Genomic DNA, 23,212 nt, shown 5'->3' with positions numbered 1-23,212 from the left:
GTAAGAAAGAGGCAGAATCCAGTGCACTGGTGTGTGAGAAGGGGACTGTTATTGAGACAAGTACCAGTTACATGCTGACCTCGTCCAGTATCAACACTGTTTTTACACACAGTAACAATGGACTTCCATTCAAATCACTGAGAAACAGCACACAGTATAATAAAGCCAACATGAATGCTCATATAACCTTGTAAAGTATTGTTCTCATAGATTTACTTCATAGAAAACATACAAATTTATCTTTTTATATCTGGTGAGCGCTATGAATATCTATAACTGCGGTTCTCTTCAATAACTAATAAGGAAATAAAGGAGTTACGAATAGAAATTATGATTAATATAAATTTTGAAAGAAAACAGTTCCTTCAAATAAATATTTGTGATTGAGAGTTTAATTTTCAACAGAGACACAAAGAAATATATAATACTTCATACAAAATTATGGCTACTATCATATTAGTGGTGGAATGTCTCTGGATTCGTCTTCATGGCTGAGCAAAAACTCCAACATTAATTTACTTTTTCTATCTTGAGCAGAAAACAACCTTTTCAGAACTCCATACGGATATGCATCGACTCTATGGACAGTTTTCAAATGCAGTTGGTTTTTAAGCAAAATACAAACAAAATTAATTGCTGCTATTGTAACTCATAAAAAAGTATAAAAGAGCAGAAATGCACTATGTGATATAGCAATCCACAGGTCGTTTAACAATGTTTTAATTAAAGCCTCACATATTAAAACTTTACAACAGGTGATATGAAAAATGTACAACATTTTCTTGTTTCTTTTTTTCCCCCGGGACTTCTGTACAGCTGGCAAAAATACCTCCGATGCCTTTTCAGTTGGCTTTGGCAGTGCAACAAACTGGCTCTGCTAGTTTTCTTTTTTCCATTTTTTTTTTTTAAACAATGACAGTATCAAGGAGCAGAGTAAAAATACATCAATCCCCAAACCATCTGCCTTGATCCAGAAATTTGTATTTACCATAAAATATCCCCTTTCTTACACAAAATAAAAACATAATTTAATTGTTAAACATCTGAAGTAAAAACAAATAGATTAAAGAAGACTTTTTTTGGGAGGGTGCCAGTTACACACTTTTCGGCAAATCATCTGGAGGGTAAATTACTGGATAAAGGAGGTCTCGTCTCTTCCCACTCTACGAAACATGTACAGCAGATTACAGCTAGAGTGATGATGGGATGAAATAAATGATTTATGGCAGTTTCTCTCTCTGTCTGTTCAGTCGTTCATCCACAAATCTGGATCCCAAGACAGTCTGCATTTGTGAAATGTTTTACATTTGTGTTCCAACACCACTGGGCCTCCAACATCCGATGATCTGTAGAGTTACGTCTGCAAGAATGATGGGTGAAAGAGAAAGGTTGGACTAAAGAAAGTTTGCTATATACCGGCCAGTGTGGGAGCAAAGACGGATGGTTACTGGTTTCCAGCAAGGATCCTGTGAGTCATTCAGTCCAGGCAAGAGCTGATAAAAATCCTTTTGATGAAACGCATTCAGAGCGTCCTCACACTGCGCTGAACTGACAACTCTGGCCTCATAAATAAAGCTTTATTGTTAAATAAAACAATGAAAGATTTGCTTCTTTCAACATACTGTGTGTCCAGTCAGTTCAAATTGAAAACTGAAAGACCTCACAAACAAATAAACAATCACTGGGTGCTCGCCCTAAAAGGCTTCTGTCATAGCTTAGCCTATTTTATAGACAAAAACCCAGTTAACATATTAATCCCCTGTACACGCATGTGCATATCTGTCTATAACAATGGACAAGTTCTTTGTATAACATTCTAAATCTTACACACACTTCTTAAGTGCAACTTAGAAAAGCAACATGTTTGATGCTTTTTATTCTATTCCTGTTCTTTTAGATAGGACTTCCATTTGGCTCAGTAAATGCTGACCTGGGATAGGACCTGGGCATGGGCCTGAATTTGGGAAGGATGCGGTTGCTGCTGTGAGGCTGGCTGCGGGCTGCCAAGTGATGCAGAGCCTCCCACTGAATGGGGTGTACCAGGAGAGTGTTGAGGTGGAGAACACTGGGCCTGGTGCTGCTGCTGCTGATGATGATGATGATGTTGCTGCTGTTGCTGTTGTTGCTGCTGCTGCTGTTGCTGCTGCTGCTGCTGGAGTTGTTGAATCTGCTGCTGATGCAGCTGATGCTGCATCTGCATGTGCTGCAGCTGCATCTGCTGCTGCTGTTGTTGCTGCTGTTGCTGCTGCATGTGGTGCTGCTGCAGCTGTTGCTGGAGATGATGTTGGAAATGCTGATGCTGCATCTGCTGCTGGATTTGCTGGTGATGCATCTGCTGCTGCTGCATCTGATGATGCTGGAGGTGCTGCTGCATCTGCTGCTGCTGTTGCTGCTGCTGGAGCTGCTGCATTGCATGCTGTTGCACCGGTTGCATGGGTGGGCTCATCTGAGAGACTGCTGTGGACTGGGCACCTGCCACCATGGACCCTCCAGCACCCATCTGGCCGAGCAGCTGCGGAGGCATCCCAGATGACATGTTCTGGTGGGAAACTGTAACAGAGGTCACGATTTGACTGCCCCCTAGTCTCATCTGCAGAGGCTTTGGGGCAATGGCCCGTGGCAGGGCTTGTTGGAGAGCCTGGGAAGCTGATGGCATGGAGGGGTGCTGGTTGAGGGGTGACGGCAGCACCAGGCCAGGGGACAGGCTTGTGGAGGCCAGGGTCTGCTGCACTGAGCGAATTGTCTGGGCTTCAGCTGATTCTGCTGCAGCCTGGATAAGTGAAAAACATAAAAACTTATTACGATTACAGATTTCACCCATTTAAAATCCCACTACCTCCCTTTAAATGACTAGCATATAGTATCTAGTAACTACTTCAGTCATTATAAGTCCTCTACAACTTCACAGTGCATAATATGACACAATGAACTCAATAATTCACATCACCTTTCGGATAAATTCACACATTTTAAAGGTGAGAAGAAGAAATGGTTTCTCACCTTGGAAACCAGGCTCGCACGGTATGCTGCTAGAGCTTTTAAATATTCTTTCTTGGCAGCTTCTGTTTTGCTTTTGTAAACCTGTGATGACACAAAAATGTGTGTGAACAGAAAATTACAGCTTTTAAAATGGCAAATAATAATAATTTAAGGTAGACTGCATACTACTTTAGAGTGGCGCTAAACTCTGTAGTACCTGCTTCTGTTCCTCTCCAAGACCATCCCACATAGATGCCACAATCTTTGACACTTCTCCAAAGGTGGCATTAGGATTCTGACCCTTGATAGCAGCCTGAGTGTCTCTAAAGAAAAGGGCATAAGCTGACACCGGCTTCTGGGGCTCATTGGGATCCTTCTTCTTCTTCTTTTTCGGGGTCTTAGATTTCTTTGTGGGATCAATGGGGGCTGGTCGTTTCTCCCCAATGACCTGAAATGATGGCAGAGTTGACATAAGGACAATAACAAAATTGCTCTTTAACAGAGTCTACTTTTTACTGCTACCTTTTAATACAGTAATCCAAATCATTAAAAGTTTGCTCACCCTGTTGGCTTCATCCTGCTCATCCTCATTGATGGAGCTGGAGGGTGAGGGTGTTGCAGACTTGCTGGCAGGAGGTGAGGGGGAAGTGTGGGTGATGTTGGGTCCTGCCATGTTTAAGGTTAGCTGTGTGTTGAGCTGGGATTGGTTGATGGTGGTCAGCTGATTTTGTGACATCATACCATTGGGGCTGTTCATGCTGATGATGGACTTCATCACCATGGCTGGGTTGGATGGATATTGACGTAGATGACCCGGGCCAATGTTCTGCAAACAAATTCACATAATGGCAAACACCACTGGTTAAAATAATTCAATAAAACTGTACTTTTTAAAAATTCATGTTTTTGTTGACTGAGGCCTTTTCTGTTTTTTTTTTTCCCTGTACAGACTTCATGCTGCACCTAATTTATTTCTGCTATCCAGCTTGAATAGCTGTACTCGCTGTGACACCATGCTGCCCAAAGCTTGAGAACCTGTATTCCTTTACCACAGCAGAAATGGGGTCATTGGATTCTGTGGGTTGTTATGTAGCAGATTACATGTCATGATGTCCTGGGTCTTAAATGTCTCTGTTACAAGACATGATAAATTATCTCAACACCCAAGGCGCCATCTTTATACGTCAGTAATAGATGACTACACAGCTTGGTTGATTCATTTCAAAACTCTATTGTATGGAAATCTGTGACACAGCTTTAGACTGCCCAGTCCCTGTAGGGGAACAGTGGACTTCAAATGCCACAGTAATATTACATGTGTGTGTGTGTGTCAGTTTGTATGCACTACTTTATTTAAGGTTATACAACTCCGAAGTAGGCACCTTTCAAAGATCATGCTTCACTGTTAAAGAGTGGGAAAAAAAATACTTGTACAGATCAACTCCATAAATCAGCCAGTTGAAGGAATGAAGCTTAAGAGGTTTGGACAGGTCCCATCCATTCTGCCATCCAGGGTATAATGTAATAACATTTTCTCTTTCACCTTTTCCTAGTAAAACATTCAGTTCTTGAAAGAGTCTTAAAGAAGGTACAGGCGAAGTGTTTGCATTGATTGTGGTGAGGAGGAAATTACGAAGCCTGCCAGCTCTCCAGAGGGAAGACTGATCAGACAGCCAACAGAGCTGACATGGAACAGAGAGGGGATGTGAACACAACAGAAAAGGTGATTTGTTCTCCCTGGGTACATCCATCTGGTATTCAGCAGCACAAACTCAATCTCTCCCAACATCAACACATCATAAACCCACGCACCTGGCTTTATTGAAAGAACCTTATGAATGCCCGTCTTCGAAAACAATATTGTAACACCATTCCAGACAGAAACATATTGGATCTACAATCCATTTCTTTCTCATATGCCATGTCTACTGCTTATCATAAATACAATCTATGAAATGAAAATGGATTTATATTTACATGAAAGAGCGGGTTTCAACAAAGAGATGAGGAAAAGTTGGGGAAAAAAATTTAAAAACATATTGTTATTGTTCTTCAAATATGGAAATCCTCACAAATAAAAGCTGCAATAAACAAGCCTGCAACCAAATGACTGTGATTTACATATCAGCAACCCACTATGTTCCAAGTGCTATTGTCATCTTCATTACTGGGAACACGATGGCTCACCGTTTGCTCTTTGCTCGCTACGAACATCAAAGATGCACACACTGAGCTCATTAGTCGTGGCCATCTGTATAATAACACTTTTGCCCAATCCTTATGGTGCAGTTTTGACTTAGAGCAGTGGCTCATTTTGCTGTTTGGGATGTGGTGAATCCTTTGAAATGGCTTCAAATTAAATATAGTGCATTAAAGAAACAAAGAAAAAAAAATGTTTTAGTGATCACCTTTAGACACATCATTATATCACATTCAACACCCTGCTAAATATCTGGTTTTACAACATATTTCTACAATAACCAGAGTACCAGCAATTTAGCACCTCACTCTACAAAAAAGCAACGGCAGTTGCGTCACTGAAATGCCAGCATTAGAACATCTGATTTGAATAAAAACATAACAGCTAATAAGTTAGTTGAAGAAATCATCTTAAGTAACAGTTGTCTTGATTGCGAATATGAATCTGATACTAGGGAGGTTTATTTATGTCCCTCTGGCTCCTCATTTGCATTTTGATTGCAGCATTGTCTGGAGTCACAGCAGACATCCAACCAGATAGTTTGATAGTCATCGTAAATCTGCAAATAATTCTTTATCTTGGGTACACAGTGGCCAGATGTGCCCTCCTCAATCAGATTTGTGCGTTTCTAGGTGTGCTCCTATCTGTGTGTTTGCACATCAAACACTAACAAGCTGAAATGTACTCTCTAATCAATAAAAGGTTTTTTGAATGTAAATTCAGTTTGTGCGATACCCCATTGTGTTGCTTTAAAATTGCAAAGCTGAAATGACTAACAACAAAATAATGATTTTTAGAATATTTCTTCTTTTTTTGCAGCATAGATTGTTTTGTTTTGTACATTATCACCAACTTTAACCACTCTGAACACAGCAGCAGCATAAAGTGTTCTGAAAGCTAGCACATGAGTGTAAAAAAATGTTTATTAAATTCATTTATTTATTTTTTGACAATGCATGAAACCCTTTCCACAATAAACGCAGGTCAATAAAACCAGCAGCGGAGCTGAAAAAACAACATTATGCATTCACCAAGTGATAGAAATCTCAACACCGATGTCAATGAAAACAGACTCTAGTCTGTTCTTAAAGATATTGAAAATCAGAATTTGGGAAGAATTTATGAACAGTGGCACCAAGCTGTAACAGGCTGAAAAGAATGTTAACAAGTTCAATTTCCATTCAATCAATGCCAGAGCTCTTGGAAATGTTCCGTGGCAGGAGAGGAGTAAAATCATCTATATGTTAATTATAAGGATGAATCCCCCAGTAACTTTCGCCAGCATGAAAGGTCAGTCCTATTAAAGATAGTTTATCAGTGCTCTGCACATATTCCTTTACTCTGCTTCTAAACGGGAACATCATTTTATTTTTTTTTCCCTTCCATTTTCTGCAACCTGCTGAAGTCTGTGCTTAAGCCAAATGAGAAAAATGGAATTTTGAATGCCGGTAAAGGCTATAATAGCACGAAGATAAATTGTTTTTCTTTCCTCTGCCCTGTCTCAGTCAAACACACTTCGCTCTCTTTCCCTCTCTGTGGTGTGCAAACTCACTCCATCCATCTCGCCAACCTCTAACCCCCACTTAAAAACAAATCTCTCTCCTTCTCTCCTCCCCCTTCAAACTGCAAGGCCAGCAGGTCCCCTCCCCCCTTTGTCTGGTGCAGCCACTGACCCATACCCCTTTCCACCATTTCTCCTAGTGCATTATGGGTATTTAAAACTTGTCCAACATGACATCATTTCAGTTTGTGAGCTGCCTGAGAAAAGTAAATTACAGAATCAATCATGCAGAAGGTCAAGCTGAGACTTCATTACAAGTATTGCATGCCTGCATGAATATCTTTCATTTCTGACTGACCCAATATGTCACAATAGCTGTCTGTCGGGAGAGGAAAGAAAAAAGAAGAAGAAGAAGAAAAAATCTCTTAAATTGATGTACAACTCATGTCAGTGCTTCTTGGCTTGGAAAGGAGATAAGAGGACCGTGTAGAAAAACATGCTTTCTGCAACACTGCTCACATTTTCCATTTGATTCAGGATATAGTGGTTTTTGACCAGTCAGAATTGTGGGTATTATACTCACTCACAATCTACACAGTATCGTGGCATATCAAATCATGTGAACGGCAAACTACAAACGGCTTTTTCAGACTTACTTTTATCTTGCATGATGGATGCCGTTCAAACGCTACCATCGCTTATTAGCATATCTTTGCGGCTGCAAAGCTAATGACATGTGAAACAGCTAGTTGGTAATGAAAAATATATAATGCATTACCACATAGTGGTAAATGTAATAAGACAGCAGGGCTCATATCTTCTAAATATTGATTTTAACATCTAATACAACCGGTTGACTAGTGTAGGTATCAAATCCAATCAGAGAGGACACAGAGCCCATTTCACTACATGCTTACACGTGTCAAGAAAACCCTCAAATGTGGTGAAGGCACCAGGTGTTTTTTGAAATAGAACCCAGAGACCCTTGCTGTGCAGCAGGGAGAAAATCGAGAAGAAATTGTGAATAAAGCAATACTGGCAGCTCTAACTCCAGTACTATTTGGCACTATTGAGACTCAATCACAAATCAGGAGGACACATGCTGGGAGACAAAAATGAGAGTCAGAAGCTTGTTAGGAGAGCAGATTAAATAAATAATGACTTCAGATTCAGGGCTTGCCAGGCACATTGCAGCTGAGAAAATGTATTTCTCTTTGTAGAAGCCCAGCATCTGTGGCCAATTTGCAAGACATACGCTGAACATTAAGGGGAGAGGAATTAGCAGAACACTTGGCAATGCAATGACATGGAAGAAGCTTTTTGAAAATAGCCCAGGTATATTTGCTGGTTGGGTTTCTCATTAAGTTCTGATAAGAGACAGGCTTTCACACAGGCTAAGTATTCTACATGAGTAAGCTAGCACAGAGGAAGGAAACCAAGACAAGAGTTTGGGAAATATGAGCATGGTGGCTTGATGAAAAATGTAATTGCAATAGTGCACGGTTTATTTGTTTGCCCCTGAAGCCATAACAAATAACACAGAATGTAATCATGTATATAAGGTTGTCATTCCTTTATCAGTGTGCTGACAAAATGACAAAATACCCCTGTTAGGGCCTTCGTAAATCATTGTCTCTATATATGGAATACAGTGAAAACAGTGCTGTTACTTATCTCATTTAGTTGCATTCTCTTCTCAAAGCAAAGATAAAACCACAGATGAATAGAATTTCTAAAGGCATTGTCACAAGACTTTTGGGGATCAATCCCATTTACAGGAAAAATGAGGGGCCACCACAAGTCTTCCTGCGGTACAATGTGCGATGACTGATAACGAGTGAGTAGTGTGCCGACGACAATGCCACGAGGCAAAGAGTAAAAACCCACATTCTCCCCTCAGTTTTTAATGGAGTCTCTGCACAATCAGAGACATGAGCCATGCAAATGGTGTTAAAGAGGAATAATGTTTGAGAATCAAATCTAATCCTCCAGCAAGTCATGAGAACAGTCAGGAATGTAATTGTGTCAAGGTTCCGTTTCTTCCAGATGCAGAAAGCTTAACTGACCATGAAATGAAAATTCTTTAGGCAAAAAGCCTTCAGGGGCTCACTTACTGTATGCAGCCGAGATATTTTAAAAGCTGCAATTATTTCACATGCCAGAAGCATGGGAGCAGGAAAAAGAGCTGTAAAAATGTTACAGTCCTTTCCCATATGGAATGTAAATAAATATACCTAATATCACTGTGATTCAACAAATGTGTTAGGGAGAAATGGGGACAGAGGGTCTAAAACACATTACATTTATTCACACACACTTCTAATAATAATAATGGCGCCTCATCTCAATGCAATCTGATTTGTGACTCACAAAGCAAATGCACCATCAATACCATCATCTTTTTGCTGATGCCTTTGTCCTTTCAATTCTTCTCTCCTAAATGAATCTTCCATTTTTGTAATGGCTCTGTAAGACAACTAGGCAGCCAGTGACATTTCCATTTTTCCTCCTCAGTGCTTCCATGATTGTGGCATTTGAAAATGCCTGTCCAACCTCAGACAACGATCTCACAATCTGTAGCACACAACAGTATCAACATAAAGAAAGTGATTATTTCACTCTACAGTTCTATGTTTAATCAAGTGCAATAATATTAACCAATTAAAATTATACGTGTCAACATTTTACTAGTGGGATAATTCTCCCCAGTCCTAAACTCTAAAAATAGCATGTGTCGTTACTGAAGACCTCATGTGACACTTTGCTGAAGCGCAGATCAGCATTTACAGCAGGAAAAAAAAGGTTTCAGGAGGTAACATGAATTAAATATGAGCATGTGAAACTGTGGCACGTTTGGGTCCCATTTTCACCGTCCTCCTGGGGATGAATGAGCATTGTACTCTAACACCTGTGATCTATTCACATCTGTTCACCTCATATAGAGAGGGATCATTCACATTCCTGTTTTGTTTTTTTGTTGTTTTTTTTAACAGATAAAAAATGCTCACAGTAAGTAACATAATATCATGACATTTACTCAATGTGATCATATACCTCCTGTGTTGTAAACAAGGCCAGATGCTGTGCCAGATGCACCGACAATAGGAGGCATGCAAAACTCTGAAGGTGACATTACGGTATGGTTCAGTAAAAGGGCCTTCTTATAAAGGTGGATTAGTGCAGCTCTCCAAATTCTGTCTTAAAGTCTTTCAGTTTGGATACATCATCAAAAAATAAATCTGGAGAGTAGGACACTTGCTGGAGAAGCACTGGTGCAAGATTTCTTATTCTAGATAAATGAGAGCAAGATAATGGTTTTTTTTCTTCACTTAGTTGTGAGATGGCAGTGCTCACCACAGACTGGCCGTTGTTGACAGACACCCCTTCTTGGTCCATCATGTTGCGTGAGATGGTAATCGAGGGCAGATCCAGACTCTGTGGGGGAAACTGGGGGATTAAGGGACCCCTGTGTGGAGCTGGGGGCTCAGGCATTGCTGGGAATGGCGAGTCCACTTCTGACAGACCCAGACCGGACTCCGTCTCAGGTGGAGGTGTAATGGGAGGAATCTCAAACTCCTCATCTCCCAAGCTGGGTGTATGAAAAGTCTGCAAGAAAGAGGAACAAAGAAGAAAATTATGAAATCCACCAACACAAAAGAGGCAGGAAGCATTTGTTGAGGTGGGCCTTATCTAACAGGCTGGAAGGAAACCTTCAGGGATTAAATCAGATGACTTTGTTTAAGAGATGGAGTGTTTTAGTGGAGTGGTAACACACGTTTCTGTAAGTGCACTAAGATGTAACATTTCCTAAACCTATTAAAGTCCACTTTAAGGAAAAAGAAGGAAGAAGGCGAGTGTGGAGAAAGACGTCAAAAGCAAAAATATCAAGCAGCAATCATGGGAGAGAGAGGATACATGATAAAAGCCCTTAATCTTGGGGATGTTGGGTTGAAGTGCAGTGAAAATACACGTCACAGGGAGATGGGTTTAAAGAACATTTTCAAAGATTATAACGCTTGGCCAGAAGTGTTTCTTTTTGTTCCCCTTGCCTGCACCCTTAAATCTGCTCATCAAACAGCCTAATCCTTCTGCCTTTCGAATTAAAGCTTTTGGTCACACTTAATTTGCTTATGTGCCTTCTTGGAGATGGAACTGTTCACCTACTTGGGTCTTGTTTTCATCTATGCATTGCATTAAGCTACTCTCTGCAAAGCCAAAATATTCATACCCTCACAATGACCACACTGTTGGTTACTTGGAAGCACAGCAAGCCTAGCACCTAAGATAGCAGGCCCTGCATTTATGTGAACCTGCAACCTCTTTAAAGCACAGTTCACTTACTGAAAGTAACATGGTTTAAAATGCTCACACTGAGTAAAACAAAACTCATGTTAAACTCCAAGAATTCTTGGAAATGTTAGGGTATGTGGACAAAGAGAAGCTACCGGTAGTTCTGCATCAAGAATCTGCTTGAGGTTGATCACAAACACCACTTTCTTGGCCCTGCGTCACTTTTATAGCAGCGGTTGCTTGTTAAGCCTCCTCCCAAATCCTCATCTAGTTCCTGAAATTTCTCAGACAATCATGGCATGAAAATAATTGGCAAAAAAACAGAAGGAAGCAGGCACTTATGCCAATTCGAACAGCCACAGATGAGTTTCCCCCATGCCGATTCACCTTTTCACACACCTGCCTGTAATTCTCAGAGGGATTGAGAGTCCTAGAGATGTTCATGCATTGCTTTTTGAGATAAGCTCCTTTGAAAAGGGTCCCGTTTTTCCCCTTACTCTTACCACTTACTCACATGTAAAGCATCATTCAACACCCTGTAGTTCTGGCATGGTGTAAAAACAGGAATGGGGACCTTAACCTCAGCAGAGGTGAAGATGTGTTATCTAAAACACCTATAAACCTGATATTAACAACCCTGTCTTCCTCTGCTCTGCCTCTGGTAGGTAGGGGATAGAATAACAGAATAGAGACAAGGGAGGGAATATGCCAACACAGACCTTGATTAGGGAGTATTAATGTTCCCCTTGCTTGCTTTAGCACACAGACACTTGAAACTAATTCATTGCCTACTCAGGGCAGCTGTCTTGACAAGCACTGATGAATTCCAGTGGCGGGAGAAGCTAATAGAGTTTTTATTCTCCCATTTTCTTTCTCTCTTCCTGCTCCCTACCACTGCTTCACTTTTCAGTGCTTGTTTCATAGCTAGAGAATCCGTTCTCCTTTCGGAAGGAGCTAAGGTCATATTCAGGGCCTCTGGCTCTCAAAGTGTGAAATAAATCACAAGCACCTTAGGAACATTTACTAACAGTCCACTGCTGTCATATTATGCTCCAGTCCACTCAAAAAACCACTGAAAGTTAGTTCACAATAATGCCTGTTCAGCAGCATGTGAATGAAAACCCAGTGTACGTTTATAAGGTTAATAAAACAAAACTGTCATGAGTCATGGACAAAATGTTCCAGTAGCACATGGAAAAGATCAGAGATCGTCTATCATCACAGCCGTCATTCAACTTTTTCAACTTCCCCCGTGGAGCAGGGTCAATCCCCATACCAGCCTTCAGATCTATTGCCCCAGTCTCACCTGGATCACATCATGCAACAATCTGAAGACATTGGCACTCTATCATAATCTCTCTAACAGGAGAGTTTCATCCTGTCTTGTCCACTACAGCCAGATACACTGCTTAGGCTGTGATTCTATGGCCACATTCATCCACGTAAGCCCTGCGGGGATGTTTTTGAGGGGGGAAAAAAAAACAAAAACAAAAAAAAAAACATCACTAGCATTTTTTTGCTCTACTCGACTATGAATACTATTTGCTGATCTAAGTAGGTTTCCTGTGGCGTTACTCTGTGTAAGGTAAATCAGGGCAGAACTATATAGGGCACTGGCTCCTATATTCTGGTGCATTGTGGCCTGAATTACAAAGCCAACCTAGAGATTTGAGACAAATGTCAAAGAGGAAGGTTGGCTGAGGTCAGCTACACTTTTGTAAGGGAGCAGTACAAGCATGACTGTGACCTTTAAGTGAAACACAGACATGTACTTGGTGGAAAGGAATGCTGGTGTTTAGTATCTGCTAAACAGCATGGAAGTGGAGGATAGCGAAAGCAAAAATCACAGTGGATGTGGGAAGATGGAGCAAGATCAGTATCACAGTCTGCGCCTGTATGCTTTGCCTCACTCTGTTAATGATGATACAAATTAACATCAACACCAGGGGCACTGATAATGGAGACATGGAGTTTTTGCCTCATATAGGGGGGAGGTTATGGAAGATGTCAGCTGTCTGTGTAGAAAAGGCCCTCTCCCTAGGGAAGAGGTGCCAGATTTTACTGGATCCCACAGAGTGTTACAGTGTTGCGCACTGTCTGGTGTCATTTCACATAAAGCCAGTTTAATTCTTCACCAGGAGCAGCTTAGGGGGCTCTGATCGGAGATTAAGAGATGCACAATCCACTTTCTTCGCATCACCAGCCTGATTATCCATTTAAATTGTTCTGAAAGGCTCAGCAGAGCCAAGTGCCAAGCCAGATGCTGGCTTGGGAAGTGCAGGCATGTACATGTTAAGGGGTGGGCAAAGCAGAACACAACAGACAGAAAGAGAGAAGGTTTGTGTGTGTATGTGTGTGTGTGTGTGTGTGTGTGTGTGTGTTTTTCCATTGGCAGACACATGGTTCAGTGGTCTGAGGACAGACAAGGGCTTGTAACAGAGAGGCCTGATGTACCCAGCATGAGCATCCTAAGCAGGTGTGTGGGAAATCCCCCAGTTCTTAGAACCCATTGGAGGTGGATCAGCCCAAATTGTACCAAGAGAAATTCTCAACAGTTGTTATATTGTGCTGGGTCAATTTTCAGTGTAGGATCTATGTGATTTTAGATAATCAATCAATCACAGGAAAATTTACAAAAATGTCAAGCTTAACTCAAAGTCTTGTTGAACAGCATCCTAAATGCTTGCACTGACAATGCAAATGATTTAAATATCCCTTTTGCCATTTTTACTTGTGTCATAGTAAAAACACAAGTAAAAATGGTGCCATAGATAAACTTGTTTCATAGATAAACTTCAAAAAGTTAAGAGAAATGACAAATGTAACTTCAGTTTGTTAACTCGAATTATGTTTCATTTCGTTGCACTTGACTTTAACAACAAATGTTTAGCTTATGTTGCTACAAGAGGAGCTCTGAGCAGAGCAAAAAGTAGAATGATACTAGAAAGTTGTGCATATCTAGGAACTATGACTTGATTCTCTTCGCATGTGTTTTTTATAGTTAGTTTATTTTTGTCTAAATTACTTTGTCTAGTAAAGATATTCCATAGTTTAGGCAGAACCTGCTTGAACATCTTTTCTGAAATATGTGGAACTGAATGTTTCAGCGTCAGTCCCCTTAGTTTCACAATAAATATATGTACCAAATCTCTTGGCAGCCCATGCTTTCCTTTTCATTTTCAAGATGTCACTGAAAGCCAAAAGTGTCAACCTTATTATGGTGCTCAAGGACAAGTTATCCCCAAGAGTCCTGTTGCTAGCATGCAGTGGAAAAGAATGAAAGCACAAGACTTTAGTGCAAACACAAAATGTTGTCATAAACAGTATAACATTGGTTTATAGAGAATGTATGAACTACAGAAATATAAAAGGGATGTGACTGGGATGGGAATCACTGAATTTTCCCTTCCAGTGGATTATCCCTGCGGTGCCTTGGAGCTCTTTCAATATCAGAACAAGAGGAAGAAAAAGCTTTTCAGGCAATATTTCCAGTCGTTCAATAAATGTAGTAATGCAATTCACAGATGTAATAACCAAGAGTTATTAAAGGCAGCAGCATGCAATTACTGCATATAATAGGCCTCAGAATCAATAGAGGCTGGACTGAGGATCCAGTTTCAAATATCTAGACAGGCAGAGTGCAGCTACTCAAATGACAACATCAACCATGGCACCCCTAATCGGCACTATTTCAAATTTGGATCATTTGTAGTCCATTTCTACATATTTATAGTTCATTACATGATGCTAATTTGATTGGGAAAGTAAAGTGATACATCTGAGTGGAACACAATCTCAGTGTACAGTATCCTTTTCACTTAGGAAAGCAGTCAACCTTTCTCTCCTAGGATGTATGCTTTACCAGGCACACCAAGGTCATCTTATCTCATTCTCTAAGTGCATAAGGTAAATGATACAACAGCCATCCAAACAGCAATGCGAGTCTGTCGCTCTGAAGCAGAAGCAATCTCACACACTGTGTGCAGTTTTAAATATACAGTATCCACTGTGTAAATAAAGAGTAGCTGGATGTAAACAGGTTTGCATTTTTTTGCTTTAAGTCATTTGTGGTAAAGCAAAACATCTGTATATATAGTAACTTTGAAGCAAGGAATAACCCATGCTTATTCTTACACATGAAAGAGTAGGCAAAGTATCCCTATGGCTCGATTTGAAAACAATAACTAACCAAACGTGGGGGCATAAATTTAACTTTGCCATGTTTATCATGGAGCCTTCATAAAGGAGACTTCCTTTCTTCTCCTGTAGCCACAACACAAACCAGACACAATCGGTACATTTAACCAGTGCTATTGTACATATGGTGTGAAACCTCGCAACTCAAAGTGGAAATCACTTTAATCTCACTTTAGCTCAGATTGCAACAAACAATACTTTGGACACTCCAAATCTTGACAAGAAAACCCTATGCTTAAGGCTTCTTCTTGCTCTTTCTTTCCTTCAAAGCACAATACCATCTGTGCCCTAACACTGGAAACAGTTGTTCCTTTTGATAAAATGCAAATGAGCTGGGCTGTTTTTATTAAGGAGTGCACCCCCAGCCCATTCCCCCCGCTTTCACTTACTGCCACAGTGGGCCCTCACAGCTGGGGGCTGAACGCTCTCCAAGCAGCCTGTGTCGGCATGGTCCCTGCTGCAGTGGGCCTCAGCAGCCCGTGGATACAGAGGATGCGCCCACTCAGCGTAAATGTGGGGGAAACTTAGACTTCTTCCATAATACTCTGCGGCTTTGTGAAGCAGCCACTTTATGAACATGAGGTCATGCGCTCCAGACACTTCTGTGTAGCTGCCCGAGTTTGAATGTCACAGTTGCATCCCTGCTGCCCAACTGACATGAATGAAAACAATACGGTTAACAATGACATCTATTTCAGTATTTTGGAGCTACTATGTAATGATGCTTTGCTTTGGGTTTTGAAGCCAGATCAATCTCCCCTGCTAAACTGGATGAGATTAGACAGTTTGAACCACAGAGGATGATGGGTATTTTTGGTGCACTTGTCTCTAATGACAGGGCAGCCGAGTGGGTGGAGGGGGAATAAAATGGATAAATTTAGCACACTGTTAGGACTGCTATGGCTCACAGAGTCCGTTATATACCTCCAGAAGAACAACTGCTCCCTTATTCTTTTCAATGTGACAGTATAGTACACAGTTTTTGCAGCAGCTCCTCAGCCAAAGATTGCTGGTGACATTTCACTTTCTGTAAGTGCCAGGAGATAGCACAGCTCAAAGAGTGACACAGCTATGGAGTTTGTTTATGCTTCTTTATTACATCTTTGAAAAGAGAAGGAAAACAGGTGTTTTTATCCTCAGCTTTCTGAGATATCACTTCATCTTACAAAGCATAGTTGAAGCAGTCACATCACATTAGCGTCCGCTCTCACAAGTTACAACCAAGCCTGAAGAGGTTTTAAGGAGAGGAGGAACAAATTGGATGGTAAAAATTTATTTCCTGATTGAGATGGCAAAACAGTCATTTATTTCCAGGAATATTTCCTATCAGATATGCAGCTTATTCTGACAGTTATTCATGGCACTTCTACTGCATCCCATTATTTTCAAAGAATTATTCAAACGCCAAAACCAGAGACTGCTTTATTCCATAACATGTATAAAAAGGTGTAAATTATCATTTTATTTAGTCATGTTTAAAAAACAAAAAACAAAAAAAAAAGACAAACAAAGACTCATTTTCACACCCAAATTTGTTTACATTCATGGAAAACAGAGTATACTTACATCCCCAGCAGCGAGCAGGGCACCATTCGCCTCAGCCATGTTCATGTAGTTGTTATTATTCTGGAACTGGAAATGAAAACAAAGAGAAAAAAAAACCACAATCAGCCGAGTGGTGTCCAGATAACATCCAGTGTAAATCAACTCACTTCCCTCTCATAACCAACACCTGTCACTCAAACAGATTGTCATACATGGCTCTGAATATTTGCACACTGGGTTAACCCCTGTCTCTACATGCATAAGCACATTCTGCCACTCTGCCATTATTGTGACATGATGAGAGGCATTTGAGAGGCCCTGGCCAATTCAAACCAGGGTAATGAGAATCTGGTCCAGCTATTCAGCTCTTATGGGATAGCAATTAAGGATATGTTTGCATCACAAAGCCAAGTATCAAGATGCAGTGGCAGGTTATTAACTTAAAATAACCTATGGGAGAGGAGTGATACTGGGGGGAAATAAGGAGGTAGAGGGTGTTTTTATTATGGCTGCTGTACGTTTTAGGTCAACGGGAACATTTGACTAAGTCCATGTTCATGAAGAAACTAATTTCCCCCTGATCCGTTACAAAAATATGTTTCTACTTCAGCATTTACATATTAATAGATACAGTCTTTAGTGGTGAGTTGGAGCCATACTGTAAAGACACATTAGTGATTAAGGGAGTTGATAAGCTATCAAAACCCTGTACTTTGGAAAGAAATAACATGTTTTTACAACATCCCCCCCGCCCCTACCAACCCACACATGGCCTGTTGGCAAAATGGCAGCCACTTCCTTTCTTCATAGACACAACCATGCTGACAGGTAGGAACAATGGGACATAGAATGAAGAATTATGGGCTAGCAGCTGGGCCCACGAGCACAATGCACCTCTCTGTGAGTGAGGAGAGCAAACCCCAGCCTACACAGCTCAGAGGAGAAAGAAACGCAGCACGTTTGCGTCTTCATGAGAACATTTTACCTGTTTTTAACAAAGCTCTGAAGTCATCTCTTTTGTATGTTTATTACAAAGTCACTCTCTTAAAACATCATGAGTGAAAAAACTAATAGACGGGGGGGAGGGGGGGAGAGGGAACAGAAAGAGAGCGAGGCAGAGAGCAAAATGCTTCTTATCAGAGCAGAAGCCAAACAATAGTGGAAACAAATTAAGATCAGAGCAAACTGAGAAGTGCATTAATATATTTTCGAGCCCTTTGTGGTTTTCTTTCTATACTCTTTTTCTTCTGAGTGGTTAGTATGCGAATGTAATTACCGAAAGAACTGCTGCTAATCAACTGCGAATGGTATCCATTAATTAGGCTATGCCCTGGAGAGAGAGTTGAGAGTCAGCAGCAATGTTAACAGTGTTGCGCACCAATGAGAACAGGGAGCCACAAGCTCCACTAGCAGTTGCTGAAGCAGGTGGTATGAGCCACCTAGGCTTCCAGTGCCATCTTACCTGGAGCTGTCCTACTAAACTATATCCGACTCAATTGAGTTTACATATTTGAACAAACGTATAAAGACACACACACACACACACACACACACACACACGAGCCTCTGCTGGAAAAGTAACTGTCAATTGCTGGCACTGCTTCGCTTCCCAGCTGTGTGGAACTTTGAGTCATGACATGGCTAGGTTACGTCAGCTACTCAGCTTGTAATTAACCTTATGCTGGGCTTATCTTGGAAGTGTTACTCCGTTCCCCGTCTTCTTTTAGATAATAAATTGAAGTCTCAAAGATATCCTTCTCTATTCAAGCACTAGAACATTGTTCTGATTGTGGGGGAGATACGGCTTCATGCAGGGCTGCTTCCGCCTCTTCTTGCCCTGTGCCTGAACGAAAGATTTTTTTTATTTATTTATTTTAAATCCGGGGGGGGGGGGGGGGGGGGAGCACCAGTTGCTCTCAAATGCAAATAGTTGCCTGAGAATTTAGAGGGAAAAATGTACAGTGAAAAAGAAGGAACTTTTGATTTTTACTTTGTTGCCTTGAAATAAAGAAAAAAAATTTGCCCTAGATTCCAAGGAAACTTCCTGCTCTTATTAATAGCCATTTTCAACTCAATTACTTGAAATGTTACACCATTTTGTAATGCAGAAAACACAAGAAAAGTGAAAAAAGTGTGAGTGTTTGTGTCTGTCTGTGTGTTTGTCTGTGTTTGTCCAATAAAACAAATATCACACAAAGGCATCCCTGAATTGTAAACTGTAAAACAAAGATATTGATCCAAATCACTTCAGCTTCATTACAGAAAACATGATCAAGTCAAGTCCATGTGCCAATTAGCAGTGTTAAACTCCCTGGGCTCTGTCTCTCTGACTCATGTTTTTACTGTGTTTCCAGGCCCCTTTAAGAGCAGTTCAGAATCTCCTCAGAGAACTGTGCCTAACATCCCAAGAAATGTCCCCAGTTACCAGTATCAATCTTCACCATTAAAAGCTGTACCATGTCGGGCCGGAGGCCTCGGCGGACAAGCAGAGCAGGGAGTGGAGATTGTTATTTTTATTCCCAATTCATTTCTGGGGTAGGGGCCATTTTGGGCCCATGTTTGCGGCATTGCCGATTGAGTCAAATGCCAGATTAAATTAAGTGTGATTGGAGGGACCGCGCAGTTGACGGTAAGGGACCGTGCTAAAATGGGTCAGCGTAGACAATGAAGGCCCTGTAATTAAAATGATGTGATGAGCTAGAGGAGAGCTGTGGCTGCCATGTGAAGAGTCAAACAACTGTGTGCCTGCCCATATGCAGACCTAAATGAAAAGTTTGGGAAATCTGAAGGATGGGATCACTTGATTTTTGGAAGATAAAGGCTCCTAAAATACAACAAAATGACTGTAAATGTCTAGCACTGCAGTCACAGCCCAGACAGGTTTGCTATTTGCAAGAAACCAGGCTCCTCAGTCTTCCCAGTTCCAAAAAAAGTCAGTTATGTACTTGGGCTTTGCTTCTTTCAGCGGTGGGGAATCATGAGGAAGCCATAGAAAATGGTGCTTTAAAATAGCTTTGGGGTAGAAGGCTTTTACTAACAGAGTGAATTCACAGATAAAGGTGCTCTGTAATATGAACTGTGCTAAGAGTCAGACATGGCTACATGGCAGCATAAAATGCTGGGTTCCCAGTGTTTTTATTTCGCCTTCTGCACCACCAGCACATTTCTTCAATAACTGTTTAACAGGAGAGAATTAAGAGCTTACATGGACCCTGATCCTGAAGTGAAAAGACTCCAATGTCTGAATAATCACAGGCATTTAGAAAAGCCAAGCAACCTTGCAGCAAATAGGATACGTGTGAATTTCTAGATTTTTCTACAAATGCAAAGTATTGCTTTTCTTATTAGTCTTCTGACTAGATTTCAGAGATTTTTTTTATTTTTATTTTTTTTTAAATCGCAGTGAATGTTTCAGTTATTCATTATCAGAGACAGTAGTACTAATCACAATTTAAACATGTTTTTTTTCCTGACTAAAGCCAGTGTAATTTTGCTTGATTTTTTTCCAGCTATCTTTTAAATCCCACTGCAAGAACATTTGTATGAAAGAATGTCCAGTGGGAAATAAGGTGTTTTACAGCTATTACAGCAAACAAAATTATTTCAACCTCAGGGTGAACACAATATTGCACCAACATGACCCCCTCTCACTCCCAATATGATGGAGTAACCACACAGATCCTATCAGTAAACATGAACTGGACAACGAAGAATCCACAGAATACAAGCCTGAAGAGCCTTTGATAGCACAGCTGCCTTCTCTTCATGCATACAAATGAAATGTGCATATGTTTTAGTGCAAACATCAAATATTGCTTTATCAATGGCAATTAAATGATAAAGCATGACTGGGAAAATCCAAGGTGACAGTTTTCACCAGAAAAGGGAGAAACATAAAAGAGTGTTTTCTTTTATTTTCAAATCAGCTTCAAAAGACTGCTACTTGGTTTTACTGTACAATCATAAAGTTATAATATCATAGCTGTCTGTCAGCAGGTAACCAAATTGGACACATTCTTGCTCCGTACTGAAAACCGCCAAACTAATTCAATCAAGAGCCTGGGCTTTTCCAGAAGCAAATCAACTGCTGACAAACGATTTTACAGTTCAGCTTGAGCTCAGTAATCACAGCCTAGCATGTGTTCTCTGGAACATGACACTTGCGCTAATATGTTCTCCAGTGGTCTCCATAAAAGACAGTGAAAACACCACAGTTAAAACGCAATCTTCGATCCCAAGTAGCCCACTGTAATTTTCGATCTATTATTTTATGCAATTTCCTTTAAGGCCCTGCCCATAACCAGGTTTAGCTAACTCTCACACTGAGTGCAGGAGGCTGGAGATTCAAAAGAGCAGCACTGTTTCCTTCCCTGCAATACTGGTCGGACTGTGTTGTAGCCTCTGGGAAAGTTATCTTCCAGAGGTACTGCTCACCAAATACATGCTCATTTACAACCCAATTCAGCATAAACACTCTGCAGCTGCGTCTCTGGTGATCACAAGGCCTATTCATGCACAGCAGGCCACTGTGCATGCAGAGGCAAGCTGACATATATAGATATATTTCCTCCTATGTGTGCAGCAGTCAATTTGTAAAGCAACTCCACAACACAGCATGTCCACACAGTCAGCTAGCAAGCTGTGTTCTGATCTGCGGGCCGAATCGATTGGTAATTCAGTTTAAAGCTAAAATCATTACTCCCCCCAGCCCAGCACTGTCTTCCACTATTAAGACTGCTAGTCCTTAACTACATAAGGTAGCATTGAGGGGAAGTTCATTGAAAGCATCTCAGTCTTCCTTTGCCTCTCAGTGGTAGTACCCCTACAACAGTGCAGAGAAGCTGGTGTGAGAAAAAGTGGGATCTGAACTAAGCTGATGACAGTGTTGTTCAGGCTGTGTGGTGATTACCCTCCCTTCACACCACACAGACCACTATAGTCTCAGCTAGAGGTATCACAGCTTGCTTTAGTTTAGTAAACACTGACCTGGAGGAACAGTTTTCAACCCCTGCACAGATATCAAACCTCTCACAAAAAGACTGTTTCCTGGCCACAGAATGGTAGGGATTCTGCTCCGACGGGGAGACACGTTTATTTAACATTCGATCAGAGAAGGTTAAACAAGGATCTTTAACTTTTGGACCGTGTAATCATTAAAGTCTCTAAAATAAGAAACTTTAGGGCATCACAGATGGGGTTGTTATAAGCAAACCCAAAAGCAGAGCCTCTGTTCTTTACATTACTCCAAACGGCAAAGGAACACTATAATTCCGTCACAGCGCATAAAAACAAGTTTGCATGTCCAACCAAAATGACAAGCTTAACTATCAAAATAAAGGAAAAAGTTACAAGTGATTTCACAGCTCAGCAAATATATATTATATTTTTTCAAGCTTCCCAGTCATTATGGCTGTGTTAAAAGACAGTAAAAGGAGAACTATAGTTTGTGTATTCAGCATGTTCCTTTGGGCAAAATTTATATTCAGCGCAGACACGGTGTATGAGAGCGATAACACGGAGACACAAAAAGACCAGAGTGAAACAGCATTTGTAAAGTCAGGCAGAAAAGTTGTCAATGACTAAAAGTAAACATCTGGCATATACTGCATCTGTTTATTTTTATTTTTTTTATTTTTTTTAAGAACACATTTGACCTCAACCACATTTTTATAATGGCTAACAGATCAAGTGACAATGTGAATTACCGATTTCATATTGAAATTTACATTTTTCCAAATAAAATAACTGCTACTAAATACAGATTCCACAAAAAGACTTTACAGTGTGTTTGTCGTTCACCTATGCTCTCTCTCCCTCTCTCAGACACACGAACAACAAATCAAAGGCAGTGCAGCTGCCATGCATACCTACTATTAGAAGGAACTGGGTGCTCAGTGTCCTGCACTTGGTCATGTAAGGAGACCAAGGATCAAATCTCCAACCCTGCAATTAGTGGACAATCCACTCTACCTTGAATTATGGGCTCACTAAATTAATAGGATTTGGTAACCGCTATGCTAAGAGTACAGTGCTTTATTAGATAGTAGATCTGTCAGGTTGTATTTATGCACAGTTGCTTTGAGATGTCAGGCATCAACACATCTTTAGCAGGTAATGTAAAATAATTATAGAAAATGTCATCTCAGTTTAGTGTGTTAGGATGCTAACATTTGCTAATGAGTACTATACACATAGTTGTCACGGCTAATAGAAATGGGATCAGAAATGGGTCATAAAACAAAGGAAAATCTGGTGCAAAACTGTTGTTACTATTGGGAATCATGAATCTATGGATGTATGTAGGATACAAAATTTAACAGTACTCCGTCCCGCATCCTGTTGAGCTAATCTAGTCTGGACTAAAGGGTAGACTGACTGAAATGGCCTATGTTAGAGCAGCAATGCCTACATGACTAAAATTAGTCCTTGTTACTCTTATTTTATATTATAAACGTAGCCAGTCGCTTTAAAATATAAACTTCTAAGACTTCTGCTTTCTT

The 23,212-nt window shown here is 40.7% G+C and overlaps 1 protein-coding gene across 1 annotated transcript in view; it reads right to left on the bottom strand.

Moving 5' to 3' along the window:
• Positions 1 to 376: 376 nt before the first annotated feature.
• The window catches only part of tox3 (TOX high mobility group box family member 3), a 37,458-nt gene continuing 14,622 nt past the window's right edge, over positions 377 to 23,212 (bottom strand). Inside the window, exons 2-7 of the mRNA XM_080885321.1 lie at positions 16,734 to 16,799; positions 10,035 to 10,286; positions 3,542 to 3,805; positions 3,197 to 3,427; positions 3,001 to 3,081; positions 377 to 2,770 (exon numbers count right to left, since the gene is read on the bottom strand). Coding sequence (XP_080741447.1) covers positions 1,916 to 2,770; positions 3,001 to 3,081; positions 3,197 to 3,427; positions 3,542 to 3,805; positions 10,035 to 10,286; positions 16,734 to 16,799 — 1,749 coding nt within the window. The 3' untranslated portion in view covers positions 377 to 1,915. The remainder of the gene's footprint in view (positions 2,771 to 3,000; positions 3,082 to 3,196; positions 3,428 to 3,541; positions 3,806 to 10,034; positions 10,287 to 16,733; positions 16,800 to 23,212) is intronic.

The sequence above is a fragment of the Rhamphochromis sp. 'chilingali' genome (assembly GCF_963969265.1).
Source record: "Rhamphochromis sp. 'chilingali' genome assembly, chromosome: 6".
Taxonomy (NCBI): Eukaryota; Metazoa; Chordata; class Actinopteri; order Cichliformes; family Cichlidae; genus Rhamphochromis; species Rhamphochromis sp. 'chilingali'.
Note: the sequence above shows the minus strand (reverse complement) of the source record. Positions and strands in the feature narration are given on the sequence as shown.